Here is a 14,982-nt window from a genome sequence, read left to right as displayed (position 1 = left end):
ATTGTGCTAGATCTTAAATAACTTTCTGTGCCTGAACACAGTGTTATCTATATAGCCCACGTGTACTTTCTGTCTCTTTGTGTTAAAAAGAGATTTAAAAAGCATGCGATAAGAGGCAGCCCTCAAAGGCTTAGAAATTAGCATATGAGCCTACCTATGTTTAGTTTAAACTAAGAATACCAAGAGAAAAAAGCAGATTTGATGATAAAAGTAAATTGGAAAGTTGATTAAAATTAAAAGTCGTATCTGAATAATGAAAGTTTAAATTTATACTAGACTGTCCCTTTAATTCTGCATGACTTGTAATAGTGTCTGTAGCTTTATACTTACCTTTAGCGCATTGGAGAGCACTCTACTCCCCCCTCCTCTTCTTCACAGAGCCTGACCTAACTGATATGAGGCTTAGTGCTGCGGCTCCCAGGTCCTGTGCTAAAGTAGAAAGTCCTTTAGTGCAGGCCCTGGGAGCCGCCGTGCTAAGCAGGGGCTCTGTGAAGAAGAGGAGCGGCCAAGCGTGGCTCTCCAGCTCGCTAAAAGTATTTAACCCCTTAAAGGTAATTTAAAGAAAACAAATTAATACTGATGAATTTCGTCATCATTGTTTAATTTTGTTTTTTCAATTTTGTTGGTGCACTCATTCAGATATTTGTTTTGTTAAATGAAATGAATATCTATTTTTTGTTACAAATTTACATTCACAACAAAATAAATGCCCATCTTTACTGTAAACTATTTCCCAGTTAAATACAGATACCAGTGGTGTATTTATTTGTTGTGCTGCCCTTTTAATCCCCTTCACCTAACCCAACTATTTAACTCAAATTTGCTTCATATAGTTATCACAAATGAAGGCGGGTAGATGTATGACAGGGACATGAAACCCAAAAAATGTCTTTCACAATTCAGATAGACGATTTTAAACACATTTCTAATTTATTTCTATTATCACATTTTCTGTGTTCTCGTGAAATCTTTTGTTGAAAAGCATGGATGTAAGTTCAGGAGCATGCAGATGTCTGGCCGCAGTTTTGGAAGAATGTTATCCATTTGACAGAGCACTAGAGGGCAGCACTATTTCCTGCCATGTAGTGCTCCAGATGGCTACCTAGGTATCTCTTCAACACAGAATATCATAGGAATTAAGTACATTTTATAATAGAAGCAAATTAGAAACATTTTTAAAACTGTATGCTCTTTCTTAATCCCAAAAGAAATGCTGTCCCTTTAAAGGGGATCATGGTTTAGAAAATAAATGGATACAAATAAAATCTAGGAGAACACATGAGGGAAAATGAATCATATCATAGAACTATCCCTCAAAATGTACTGCCCCTTTAAATCGCACCTGACTTTGGCACAGGCTTCGTTGGTCTATCCTAATATGCCTCTGACTAACAGGTGATTTGCATTGCAGACACTCATTTCTTAGCTGTCACCCGCTGCAAATATAATCTAAAGTATAAAACAAACACTGCTGCTTCTGTTTTTCAATAATATGAATCTCATATCCTTACAGTTGTTGTTTTCTGTGTAACAGATAAAACCTTCTAGAGCAATAGTTAGACAAAGGCATATTATATTTAAAGGGACATGAAACCCATTTTTTTTTCTTTCATGATTCACACAGAGCATACAATTTTAAACAACTTCCAATTTAATTATTTTATCAAGGGCGAGATTACATATACGGCGCAGGCTTCAGCTAGCTTCCACTAGTGTAGGATATGTACATATTCTTTTTTTTAAAGTACCTTTGAAAATAGAAGTGAATGTAAAAATGTCTTAAAAATTACATGCACTATTTGAATCATGCAAGCTTAATTTTGAGTTCCATATCCCTTCAAAATGTAATAAAATGTTTAAATATGTATAGTAAAATAACTTTATTCTATGCGTTCATTATTTATTTCCTGTAATTTAACTTTAAAGTGTTTTTTTCTACTGGATTAGACATACTGGCGTGCATCCTCTAGGATCCAAAAGTGGCCCTGCAACATTCTAAACAGCAATAGCTTAATCAGTGCAGGAGCTCATTTACTTCTTTATATTTTTTAAAGGTGGTATAATTAACATTGCTCAAGGGTCTTTTTAAGAGGTTTGCTTCCAGACTGTGCCAAATATCCATATTAGCATGGCTACTACTAGAAATGCTGTGTACTACTAGCATACATTGTGTTTAATTTAAGCACTGCAGACATTGTCACTGTCTCATCACAAATCCACAATAAATGTCATACTTTCCCCAAATCAATTACAGACATTTTTTTTTTTACTCATCTTCACTTCACCTTTAGAGGCCATTAAAATGTAGTGAACCTAAGGAACTGCTTTGTAGAATTGTAATCCTAACTTGCAATGCAGCATTACCTGTTTTAGGATGAACCCTCCCGTTGAAATGTCCAGTTGCTCTTTTACAAAGGTACTGCCATAAAATATTTATGATGATTTAGAAATATGTTGTGATTTTATATATATTTCTTTGCATGAGCTGTGTTTGATTTACATTTACACATTTGAATGTGTTTCTTACAGTATTCCAGTGGCTTCTCTTCCTCCTCTGGAGTGGCCACTGGCAAGTCAAGCAGGTTCTTATGAGCTACAGATTGAGGTACAACCAAAACCTCATCACCGCGCACACTATGAGACTGAAGGCAGCCGTGGGGCAGTGAAAGCACCTACTGGGGGTCACCCAGTCATCCAGGTAAGTGAACTCTACTCCTTGTATCTCAATGCAGCTAAAACAGGGCTTGACAAACCCAGGAACCAGGGAGCCACTGGCTCTGATAATTTTACCCCTGGCTCCTAACTTTTTGGATTGTTCTCCATATATCCATATACAAATTAAAAAGTGTCTGGCTCCTAAAAGTATGTTTGCCTCCTAAATATTCTTAATGGCTCCTACATTTTAAACAGATGTGTTGACCCCTGAGCTAAAGGGTTACGTCTGATCATTTGTTGTCATGATCTAGTGCTAACATTTTAATTCCAACAGTTTTCTTTATGATTTTTTTGTTAAAAAATAAACACTGGTTCCTTCTTGCTGAACTGAGATAGTTAACACTTTGCTGAAATCTGGTTGTTTTCTTGCTTTATGTGTTGTTCATGTGGTTCATTACTCACAGCTAAAGCAGGCAGTTTTCAGCACATTAGATGTTAAAGCAAAAAAATTTAAAGCCTAAATGTAAGAATTAAGGAGTAGGACACTGCAAGATTTAAAAAGTTATGGATCTTGGGAACAACCCTTTAATCGGTGACCAATTCCTAGGCTAAACTCAGTTTCCTATCCCAGACTACTAGTTTCATTCCTTAGTAAATCTCAGTTTAATCCTCTAACCAGAGATTTTGTTTGCATAAATGTTTAAGCTGTGATAAAAAGATAGCTATAAAGCATTTAGTCTGCCATACAGACAGTTATATGGCCAGTAATGCCACACAGAAATTATGTATATAGATTGTTATCCCACATAAATAACTGAGCAGTTGCGTATCCTGTAATCACATTTTTATTGCCAGCAATCCCAAATTTAAAACCATGTATTGCTTGTAATATATGATATAACATTGTGTATAGCCTGTAATCTCATGTGCACAATTAATTATGTTCTAGAATACCAGATACAGAATGAAGGTATAGCCAGTTATATCCTGTGATTTCCCATTCAAGGGCAATTACAATATCCTGTAATTTTGAGAAGTAATAATTATAGCCTTTAAGTCCTTATTCAAAGTCATGAATAATCTATAATGCAACAGAATAAAGTATATGCAAATCATGACACTCAATACATCGTACCAAACTAGAGAAAGACAAAATATCCTTATAAAACTAACTAAACAATATTAGCTCATTTATTGCTTATCTGACTCTACTGAGAATATGAGGTACTATAAATTCACTTTCCCTTTTGTTAATTCACAATATAAAATGTATTGTAAACGTTTATAGTATCGGAAAATGTTAATTGTTTTTTTTATAGCTCATCATCTCAGTAGACACATGGGGGTAGATTTATCATACCCCAGACGGACATGATTCGCTTTAGCGAATCATGTCCGCCCTGCACCGCTAATTGTGACAGCTAGCAGTTCTGATGAACTGCCTGTGCAATGCCACCCCTTGCAGATTCGCGGCCTATCGGCCGCTAGCATGCAGAGTCAATCAACCCAATCGTATACGATCTGGCAAATTTATGTCCGCTGCCTCAGAGCAAGCGGACGAGTTGAGAAGCTGCTTCTTAACTTCTGTTTCCGGCAAGCCTGAAGGCTCGCGTGGAAACAGAAGCATTGGGGCTGATACAGAGATTGTTAAATCGGTCCCATGGAGTAGGAATAAATTGGTTGATTTTTTTTGTATTATTTTTTATCTATTTGACCTAATTATATTTGCTTATGGCATCTATCCATAATTCTCAGTACTGGAGCAAAATAAATTTTCATTTTTAAATATAGAATATAATTTAATTTTTACCAGGGTTTACTAAGCATTTACCTGTGTAGGGGTAGATTACAAGTGGTGCTCAAACATTTGAGTGCAAGTAATATTGTTTTTTTGCCTTTTTGTGTGTGTCAGATATAACAAGTGTATTACAAGTTGAAAGTTAATGCATTCGCTCAAGTGCAATTATGATTTGCGTTTGTCGGGCTAGTGTGACTGAAGAACTCGCGTAAAGGGTAGTGAGTTAAAAAAAGTTGTGTGTGTACAGATGTATTTATGTATTGATATTTACATACATATATACACATATAAACACACACACACATATATATATATATATATACATACATACATATTAGATTCCTTTGCAGTCAAATGCTTGAAAACATAAAAAACATTCTTATTCAATATTAATATTTAATATGTTTAACTGTTTATTTACTGTAAAGATTTTACATTCAACTGTTCTTCACATTATAGAAAATGTTCTTTGTATTGTTCAAAAGAGATTCCTATATATATCTGTAAATATCTATACCAATATATAATCACATATATATAGGTATATATATATTACCAAAAATCATTATATAAATATATATACATATATATATATATATATATATATATATATATATATTTAAATTTAATAATACATAGTACATATTCTTCTATGTGGAGAACATTGGGATGTGAAATATTCATATTTCATGTCGGGTTTAGCGTAATTAGTTTAAATATGATCTGGTTAGCGTACAAGTATAGGTGTAAGGGTTTTTCAGTTTGCACTCTCCATGGAAGTCTATGGAGATAATGCGTGATTGTGATATCCAAAGTCCAGCTTCAAGCAAAGTTAACGCTCGAGTGAGAGCTAGCGTGCCACTTATAATCTAGCTCATTATATGTTATTGCACACAATATTTTATAGCCTTTAACCAGAGTTGCATTTTAAAATGTGTGATAACGTATTAAAAATATGTTATAGTTTCCATTTTTTTCATTGTTTATCTCATTGGCCTTTCATTTTTCCTTAAGTATATCTCTCATCTCTCTCGATACCCAAACTTTCCTCTCCTGTTTCCCACACTGACCTCTCACTTTATTCTTCTCTATCTCATTTCTTCTCTTGCCCTGTCCTTCTGCCTCGTGTCCTCACATTGTCATCTACTGCCTTTGTTTGTCATGATATGTCTGACACAATCTCTAGTTATGTTCTTCTCTGCGTATGTACCTTCTCTTGCTCATAGCCTTCTTCTATTCTCTCCCCTCTTTTCTACCAATCCCTCTTCTTTTGTTGGCCTCCTTTTATCTCACAGTACCGCTCTACCCTCTCTTATTGACCCACCCACTATTTCACACATATTCTCCCACTTTTCAATCATTGCCGCATTCTCTTTTTCCTCACTTATTATCACTATCACCTTTTTTCAGTTTTTTTATAATTTCTTTCTATTTTATTTGTTCACTCTTTTCTTTGCCCCCCCGTCAGTCTACCCATTGATCACTTCAATACAAAACTTCAGGACTTTACTACCAACATATTCATATAAAATTGATCCATTAATTCAGAATGGTGCTGTGTATGCATTACAATTCTGTATACAGGGTGATTTTGTTCTGTACTGATATAACCTTGCACTACATTCTTCCTCTGTTAGTACAGAGCGGTGCTGCTCCTCAGAGACAGAGTGTGAATGTAATGACAGAACACAAAGTTATGATAACAGTGATGAAGCTCAGGGGAAGGATATAGTCACAGTGCAGAGCAACATGTCTTACGTAAACTGAGATATACTAGGTGCTTCAATGTACCCCATGTCTTCAGTCTCAGTTTAGAATTACAGATATCAGTACAATTAAGGTGTTGATATTTTTCTACATATCTGTTGCATTTTTATTAGTCAATCCATGCATAGCAACAATATTTGTTTTGCAATTCTGCATTTAAGAGAATGTACCTCTCTTGGCCATCTAAAGAAGTGTCATATGAAGTTGCTAATTCTGCACAGACAGCTTATTTGTTCTTGTCACCTATACATGTAAGTAAAGACACTTGAGCAGTATTGAGTTTCCTGGTCTTTAGCACTGGTGAAAAGGGTGTATGGAGACTGGAATTGTTTTTGAGTGTTGAGTAGCAATATGTAGGGTGCATATCCTTGGAGGCTTCATATACAGCCTTTGGAGTAATTAGTTCTCTATGACTCATTTATTTATTACCTCTAACCAATGTATGCCAACAGTAGCAAAGTGCTTAAATGGACATTACATTCAATAAATTCCCATCATGCAAATGGGGAAGCGTTATTTCAACATGTTAAAAATTGATTTTTGCACAAAAAGATTAAGTGAAAGCTATTTTATTTTGAAACTAACAGGAAATACACATCTGGTGTATGGTATAGGAGTGCACTGCCAGGTAAAGAAAACCACTTCTGCATACTGCATGATTCTGTTTATTTATCAGCAAAGAAACAACCAATAATCAGATGCCCATTTTTAATGCAACAAAGCACACAAAAAAAACAAAACAATTTCTAATATAGCAGTTAGTAGTCACTGCTACAAATAAAGATTGATAGTAGCAGTTATATGTCTGTGGCTAATTTGCTCCTAGAACCAATTACAATGCTAGTACCTTGGTTTCTCCTAGGACCTGTAGTCTAATGGCAATGAGGTAATTACTAATCATATTACACATATGTAGATATATGGCACATGGTTTACAGTTGACTATTACATGTGGAAGATCTGTCTCTCTGCTGTTCTTCACATTCTTGAAAGACAAATAAAATTTTGAGTACACAGATGAGAAAGCTTTTATTGTTAGCTGAAGGCAGTGGACACACACACCTCAGCCTGTAAGCAGGAGTTATGGCAGGTGCAGTGAGATAAAGAGCGATGATGGACATTTATTTGCACAAAGACCAGAGCTGATGTATAAAACACTGCCTTGGACAGTAAACTCTATATTCATTTGTTTATACAGTTAAACCTGCAGATTACTCTTGATGCTCAGTTTAAAATATCAGATGTGCACTTTTACTAACAGCTAAATATGTTTTAAATATGTTTTTAGCCATGATAATAGTGTACTAGAGTGCTCTACAGGACTATCATAGAAAAGAACGGCCTAGTTTAAAACCCCCCAAATTCTATCTATCATCTATCTATCTGTCTGTCTGTATGTCTGCCTGTCTTTTTATCTTTCTTTCTATCTATCTATCTATCTATCTATCTATCTATCATCTATCTATCTATCTATCTATCTATCTAGATAAGCACACACACATGCAATATAGGGCTAGATTATGAGTGGAGTGCAAAATTGCGCTTTTGCAAGCGTAATATTTGCGCTCCACTCAATAATACCAGCACACACAAATGTGCACTGGTATTACAAGTAAAACACAATGTGAATGCAACCTCGCGTATGTATTGCCTGGAAGCTTTGTGCTAGCGAGAGTGCACTTCCATAGGCTCCAATGAAAGCCTTGTTCTAATGCCAATAGACATGGCACAGAACCTAACGCAGCGCAGGGGGTAAGTCACGCAGCGTTGGGAAGCAAATTTTAAATATATATGTATATGAATATATACATATATACAGGGAGTGCAGAATTATTAGGTAAGTTGTATTTTTGAGGATTAATTTTATTATTGAACAACAACCATGTTCTCAATGAACCCAAAAAAATAATTAATATCAAAGCTGAATATTTTTGGAAGTAGTTTTTAGTTTGTTTTTAGTTTTAGCTATTTTAGGGGGATATCTGTGTGTGCAGGTGACTATTACTGTGCATAATTATTAGGCAACTTAACAAAAAACAAATATATACCCATTTCAATTATTTATTTTTACCAGTAAAACCAATATAACATCTCAACATTCACAAATATACATTTCTGACATTCAAAAACAAAACAAAAACAAATCAGTGACCAATATAGCCACCTTTCTTTGCAAGGACACTCAAAAGCCTGCCATCCATGGATTCTGTCAGTGTTTTGATCTGTTCACCATCAACATTGCGTGCAGCAGCAACCACAGCCTCCCAGACACTGTTCAGAGAGGTGTACTGTTTTCCCTCCTTGTTAATCTCACATTTGATGATGGACCACAGGTTCTCAATGGTGTTCAGATCAGGTGAACAAGGAGGCCATGTCATTAGATTTTCTTCTTTTATACCCTTTCTTGCCAGCCACACTGTGGAGTACTTGGACGCGTGTGATGGAGCATTGTCCTGCATGAAAATCATGTTTTTCTTGAAGGATGCAGACTTCTTCCTGTTCCACTGCTTGAAGAAGGTGTCTTCCAGAAACTGGCAGTAGGACTGGGAGTTGAGCTTGACTCCATCCTCAACCCGAAAAGGCCCCACAAGCTCATCTTTGATGATACCAGCCCAAACCAGTACTCCTCCTCCACCTTGCTGGCGTCTGAGTCAGACTGGATCTCTCTGCCCTTTACCAATCCAGCCACGGGCCCATCCATCTGGCCCATCAAGACTCACTCTCATTTCATCAGTCCATAAAACCTTAGAAAAATCAGTCTTGAGATATTTCTTGGCCCAGTCTTGACGTTTCAGCTTGTGTGTCTTGTTCAGTGGTGGTCGTCTTTCAGCCTTTCTTACCTTGGCCATGTCTCTGAGTATTGCACACCTTGTGCTTTTGGGCACTCCAGTGATGTTGCAGCTCTGAAATATGGCCAAACTGGTGGCAAGTGGCATCTTGGCAACTGCAAGCTTGACTTTTCTCAGTTCATGGGCAGTTATTTTGCGCCTTGGTTTTTCCACACGCTTCTTGCGACCCTGTTGACTATTTTGAATGAAACGCTTGATTGTTCGATGATCATGCTTCAGAAGCTTTGCAATTTTAAGAGTGCTGCATCCCTCTGCAAGATATCTCACTATTTTTTACTTTTCTGAGCCTGTCAATTCCTTCTTTTGACCCATTTTGCCAAAGGAAAGGAAGTTGCCTAATAATTATGCACACTCGATATAGGGTGTTGATGTCATTAGACCACACCCCTTCTCATTACAGAGATGCACATCACCTAATATGCTTAATTGGTAGTAGGCTTTCGAGCCTATACAGCTTGGAGTAAGACAACATGCATAAAGAGGATGATGTGGTAAAAATACTCATTTGCCTAATAATTCTGCACTCCCTGTATTTATGTGTTTATATGTGTATATACGTATATATTAACAGTGAAATCACAGTCCCCATACACCGTAAATGTAATGTAAATGCACTTTTCAGTGTTTTTTTTTTCCTTACACCTCACTTTAACCCCTTATAACTGCTTTCTGCAGTTATTTAAAAAAAAAAATAAAGATGCTACCATATTTATTAAAAAAAAAAAAGGGACCTTAAATTTGTTATGGCTGGTTATTTAACATGCGCCTGTAAGCGGGCAAATGTACCCCTTTACGGGCACACGTTAAATTAGTGATCCACTTGTTTTATATAAAACAACACATCACTTTTATTTTATAGAAGGGTGATCATTTTGACAAATCAATAACAACAAAATGCTAGCATGTAGACTTTTGAGGCCTAATATTTAAATACAGAGATAGTCAGTTTTCGAATAGAGGGGTGGGCTGTTTTCCTACATTTGTGGTGTGAAGAGGGCATTTATATTCAGTGACCACATGACAACCTTAGGGACTTGAGACCTTCCCCTTTTTCAAACAAGAGGTTGGGGGTCTTGTAATGATAAATTACTTCTCTCATACATAATATATAGATGATCACTAAAATAGATAGGATTGTTGTTTTAGAGCTGAGCTTTATTGCATCTTTAATTAAAACGTGATCTCCCATTTTAAGTTTTTCCTTATGATAATAATTGTTGGATAATAAGATATAATTCTGTGGGAGAGAAGACTCTTATTTAAAAAAAGGGCTATTATTTTTCCATGTAAGGAGTACATGCTCTCCAAATAGTGTAATGGAGAGTTAAATTGTTGCTTAAGATCTCTAAGTTTGCTACCTTTCTAGGGAAAAAAACAACTATGATAATTAGCATAAATATTTATGCAACATAATTTGTAAACAAAAACCGATGGAAATAATGTAAAATATTTATTTCTAATTAGATTCCTTCACACTTAGAAGATATTTTACCCTAACAGGACCTTAAGTTTTGTGTTAATATGCCATTTTGTGGTTTCAAAACATTAAAACATTGTATTGTCTATATGTGATGAAACAAAATGACTGAATTTGGTTACAAATGAATAGAATAGTGTTACAATTAGAGATCTTTTAGTATTTATATGAGTAGTTATATTTTTTTATCTTAATTATTTGTCCTTTTTTAAAGGGATGAAAATGTCAAAATTGAAAAGTGCATGGGTGCATTTACATTTAAATAGAAACATTTTTGCAATATACTTCCCTTAGTAAAATGTTTCTAGTAAATGTTATTACTGTTTTTCGGCAGCATACGCACATATGCTGTGAGTGCCCTCTGCACCAGCATTTAAATACCATACTTTTAAAGGGAGTCAGCAGTGGCTTGTATGACACAAATTAAGCCTCCACTGATGTATAATACAACACTGCCAACTATTTGAATCCTGATGCTCTAGTCACATGCAGCATATCTGTGTATGCTGTCGAAACAGTAGTAACTTTTACTAGAAGCATTTTTGCTCATGGAAGTTTATTGCAAATATTCTTCTATTTAAAATTGAAATGTATTCATGCACATTTCAGTTTTGACCTTTCTATCTCTTTAAGGGGCATAAAAAGACATGTTTAATTTTGAAAAGGGATATAAACAGTTTGTCTCATTGTAATTAAAAAAACACTAAGCAGTGGGTTATACTTTATAGAAATCATTGCAATCTGTATTATTCATTGTTTTAAAAGGATTTTTTTTTCTACAAGGGGTTTGGGGTCTCTACAGGAAGGCAAGGTAGCAATGTTTCCTTTTAAGTGTTGCTAGGAGACATGTAATCTAGGTGCAATCTATTATGTTCAGTAGAGGACTTTTGCTGCAGAAAATAATTTAACAATATAATTTCTGCAATGTCTGTTGGATTATCTAGATGTAGGCAGTAACTACTCTGAGTATTTCTAAGTGCTCATTTAGCAAGGAAACAAGTAAGTTGTTTGCTGTTTTTAACACAATATGTATCTTTTTATGTTTTTAGTTTGATTTAACATTTTTTGTTTCTACTAAAGGAGCACTATTTCATATCCCTTTAATGTGAAACTGTTTGAAAGGGTTCCCCCAATGTTATAACTATCTATCTATCTATCTATCTATCTATCTATCTATCTATCTATTTATCCTTAATATATAGATCATGTATGAAATAAAAAAGTAACCTAGATTCTAAAAAATACCTAATTTTACCAGTTTTTAATAAACAACTGTGCTGCCATCCCACTCCTTTCACATCTGTGTTCTATTTATGTTTGTAAATGAAACAGACAAAGTAGAAAAAGCTCAGTAACTTTTCTTCCCCTGTCTCACATGTGTGGGGAGTGTTGGTGTTTTTTCATGAGAATTATTCATCTGAAGGCTACATCTCTTTGTATTCTGCAGCTTGTATATGAACGCTTTACACCACCCATCTTTAGTCTCATGGTGTAGGGATGGTTTCTTTACCGTTTTACAATCATTATGTACAACGCAATATCACAGAACACTTAGCGCCAGCTTACAAGTGACACTATTTAGCACTTTCCCTCATGCACAAACAACGCCAGAAGTTTTAATGTTTAAAGAAACTTTTAATGCACGCGGGTTAGCACATGTCTTACAAGTTGAAAGTAATTGGTTTGCGCACAAGCAAAACCCAATGCACACTAACTTCATGACTTAGGATTTCGCAATTGTGGTAACGTCATCTCCCCATAGTCTTCCATGGAGCTTGCTATTAAAAAAACATAATTTATGTAAGAACTTACCTGATGAATTAATTTCTTTCATATTGGCAAGAGTCCATGAGTTAGTGATGTATGGGATATACAATCCTACCAGGAGGGGCAGTTTTCCAAACCTCAAAATGCCTATAAATACACCCCTCACCAAACCCACAATTCAGTTTAATGAATAGCCAAGTAGTGGGGTAATAAAGAAAGGAGTAAAAAGCATCAAAAAATGAATTTGGAAATAATTGTGCTTTATACAAAAAATCATAACCACCATAAAAATGGTGGGTCTCATGGACTCTTACCAATATGAAAGAAATGAATTTATCAGGTAAGTTGTTACATAAATTATGTTTTCTTTCATGTAATTGGCAAGAGTCCATGAGCTAGTGACGTATGGGATAGTAATACCCAAGATGTGGAACTCCACAGAAGAGTCACTAGAGAGGGAGGGATAAAAATAATAACAGCCATTTTCTGCTGAAAAAATTAATCCACAACCCAAAATATAAGTTTATTCTCATAAATGAAAAAAAAAAACTTAAACATAAGCAGAGGAATCAAACTGTAACAGCTGCCTGAAAAACGTTTCTACCAAAAACTGCTTCCAAAGAAGCAAATACATCAAAATGGTAGAATTTAGTAAAACATCTGATGAACTGAAGCTTCATTCTTAAAAGTCCACAAAGTAGAGACTGATCTAGTAGAATGAGCTGTAATTCTCTGAGGCGGGGCCTGACTCGACTCCAAATAAGCCTTATGAATCAAAAGCTTTAACCAAGATGCCAAGGAAATGGCAGAAGCCTTCTGACCCTTCCGAGAACCAGAAAAGATAACAAATAGACTAGAAGTCTCCCTGAAATCTTTAGTAGCTTCTACATAATATTTCAAAGATTTTACAACATCCAAAGAATGTAAGGATCTCTCCAAAGAATTCTTAGGATTAGGACACAAAGAAGGGACAACTATTTCTCTATTAATGTTGTTAGAATTCACAACCTTAGGTAGAATTTTAAATGAAGTCCGCAAAACTGCCTTATCCTGATGGAAAATCAGAAAAGGAGATTCACAAGAAAGAGCAGATAATTTGGAAACTCTTCTAGCAGAAAAGATGGCCAAAAGGAACAACACTTTCCAAGAAAGTAGTTTAATGTCCAAAGAATGCATAGGCTCAAACGAAGGAGCCTGTAAAGCCTTCAAAACCAAATTAAGACTCCAAGGAGGAGAAATTGATTTAATGATAGGCTTTATATGGACCAAAGCCTGTACAAAACAGTAAATATCTGGAAGCTTGGCAATCTTTCTGTGAAATAAAACAGAAAGAACAGAGATTTGTCCCTTCAAGGACCTTGCAGACAAACCTTTATCCAAACCATCCTGAAGAAACTGTAAAATTCTAGGAACACCATGAAATATGTCTTCCATTTTCGATAATAAATCTTCCTAGAAACAGATTTACGAGCCTGTAACATAGTATTAATCACTGAGTCAGAGAAACCTCTATGACTAAGCACTAGGCGTTCAATTTCCATACCTTCAAATGTAATGATTTGAGATCCTGATGGAAAAACGGACTTTGAGACAGAAGGTCTGGTCTTAAAGGAAGTGGCCAAGGTTGGCAACTGGACATCCGAGCAAGATCCGCATACCAAAACCTGTGAGGCCATGCTGGAGCTACCAGCAACACAAACGATTGTTCCATGATGATCTTGGAGATCACTCTTGGAAGAAGAGCTAGAGGCTGGAAAATATAAGCAGGTTGGTAACACCAAGAAACTGCTAACGCCTCCGCTGCCTCCGCCTGGATCCCTGGACCTGGACAGGTACCTGGGAAGTTTCTTGTTTAGAAGCCATCAGATCTGTTTCTAGAAGACCCCACATCTGAATAATCTGAGAAAATACATCTGGATGGAACGACCACTCCCCCGGATGTAAAGTCTGACGGCTGAGATAATCCGCTTCCCAATTGTCTACACCTGGGATATGAACAGCAGAAACTAGACAGGAGCTGGATTCCACCCAAGCAAGTATCCGAGATACTTCTTTCATAGCTTGGGGACTGTGAGTCCCACCCTGATGATTGACATATGCCAAAGTTGTGATATTGTCTGTCTGAAAACAAATGAACAGTTCACTCTTCAACAGAGGCCAAACCTGAAGAGCACAGAGTTCTAAAATATTGATTGGTAACCTTGCCTCTTGATATTTCCAAACCCCTTGTGCTGCACCATTGTTTCAGCATACAAAGCTGGAGAGGTCTCATATGAAAACGAGCAAAGGAGATCGCGTCCAATGCTGCAGTCATGAAACCTAAAACTTCCATGCATATAGCTACTGAAGAGAATGATTGAGACTGAAGGTTCCGACAAGCTGAAACCAATTTTAATCGTCTCTTGTCTGTTAGAGACAGAGTCATGGACACTGAATCTACTGGAAACCTAAAAAGGTGACCCTTGTCTGAGGAATCAAGGAACTTTTTGGTTAATTGATCCTCCAACCATGTCTTTGAAGAAACAACACTAGTTGATTCGTGTGAGATTCTGCAGAATGTAAAGACTGAGCTAGTACCAAGATATCGTCCAAATAAGGATACACCACAATACCCGATTCTCTGATTAAAGAGAGTAGGGCACCGAGAACCTTTGAAAAGATTCTTGGAG

General features: G+C 36.0%; 1 protein-coding gene across 5 annotated transcripts in view; it reads left to right on the top strand.

The window, feature by feature from the left end:
- Positions 1–14,982, top strand: part of NFATC2 (nuclear factor of activated T cells 2) — a 273,373-nt gene that overhangs the window by 73,816 nt on the left and 184,575 nt on the right. For all 5 annotated transcript variants that reach the window (XM_053693631.1, XM_053693701.1, XM_053693471.1 and 2 more), the window contains exon 3: positions 2,530–2,698. In XM_053693631.1, the coding sequence (XP_053549606.1) occupies positions 2,530–2,698 (169 nt within the window). The remainder of the gene's footprint in view (positions 1–2,529; positions 2,699–14,982) is intronic.

The sequence above is a fragment of the Bombina bombina genome, chromosome 1, assembly GCF_027579735.1.
Source record: "Bombina bombina isolate aBomBom1 chromosome 1, aBomBom1.pri, whole genome shotgun sequence".
Classification (NCBI taxonomy): Eukaryota; Metazoa; Chordata; class Amphibia; order Anura; family Bombinatoridae; genus Bombina; species Bombina bombina.
Note: the sequence above shows the minus strand (reverse complement) of the source record. Positions and strands in the feature narration are given on the sequence as shown.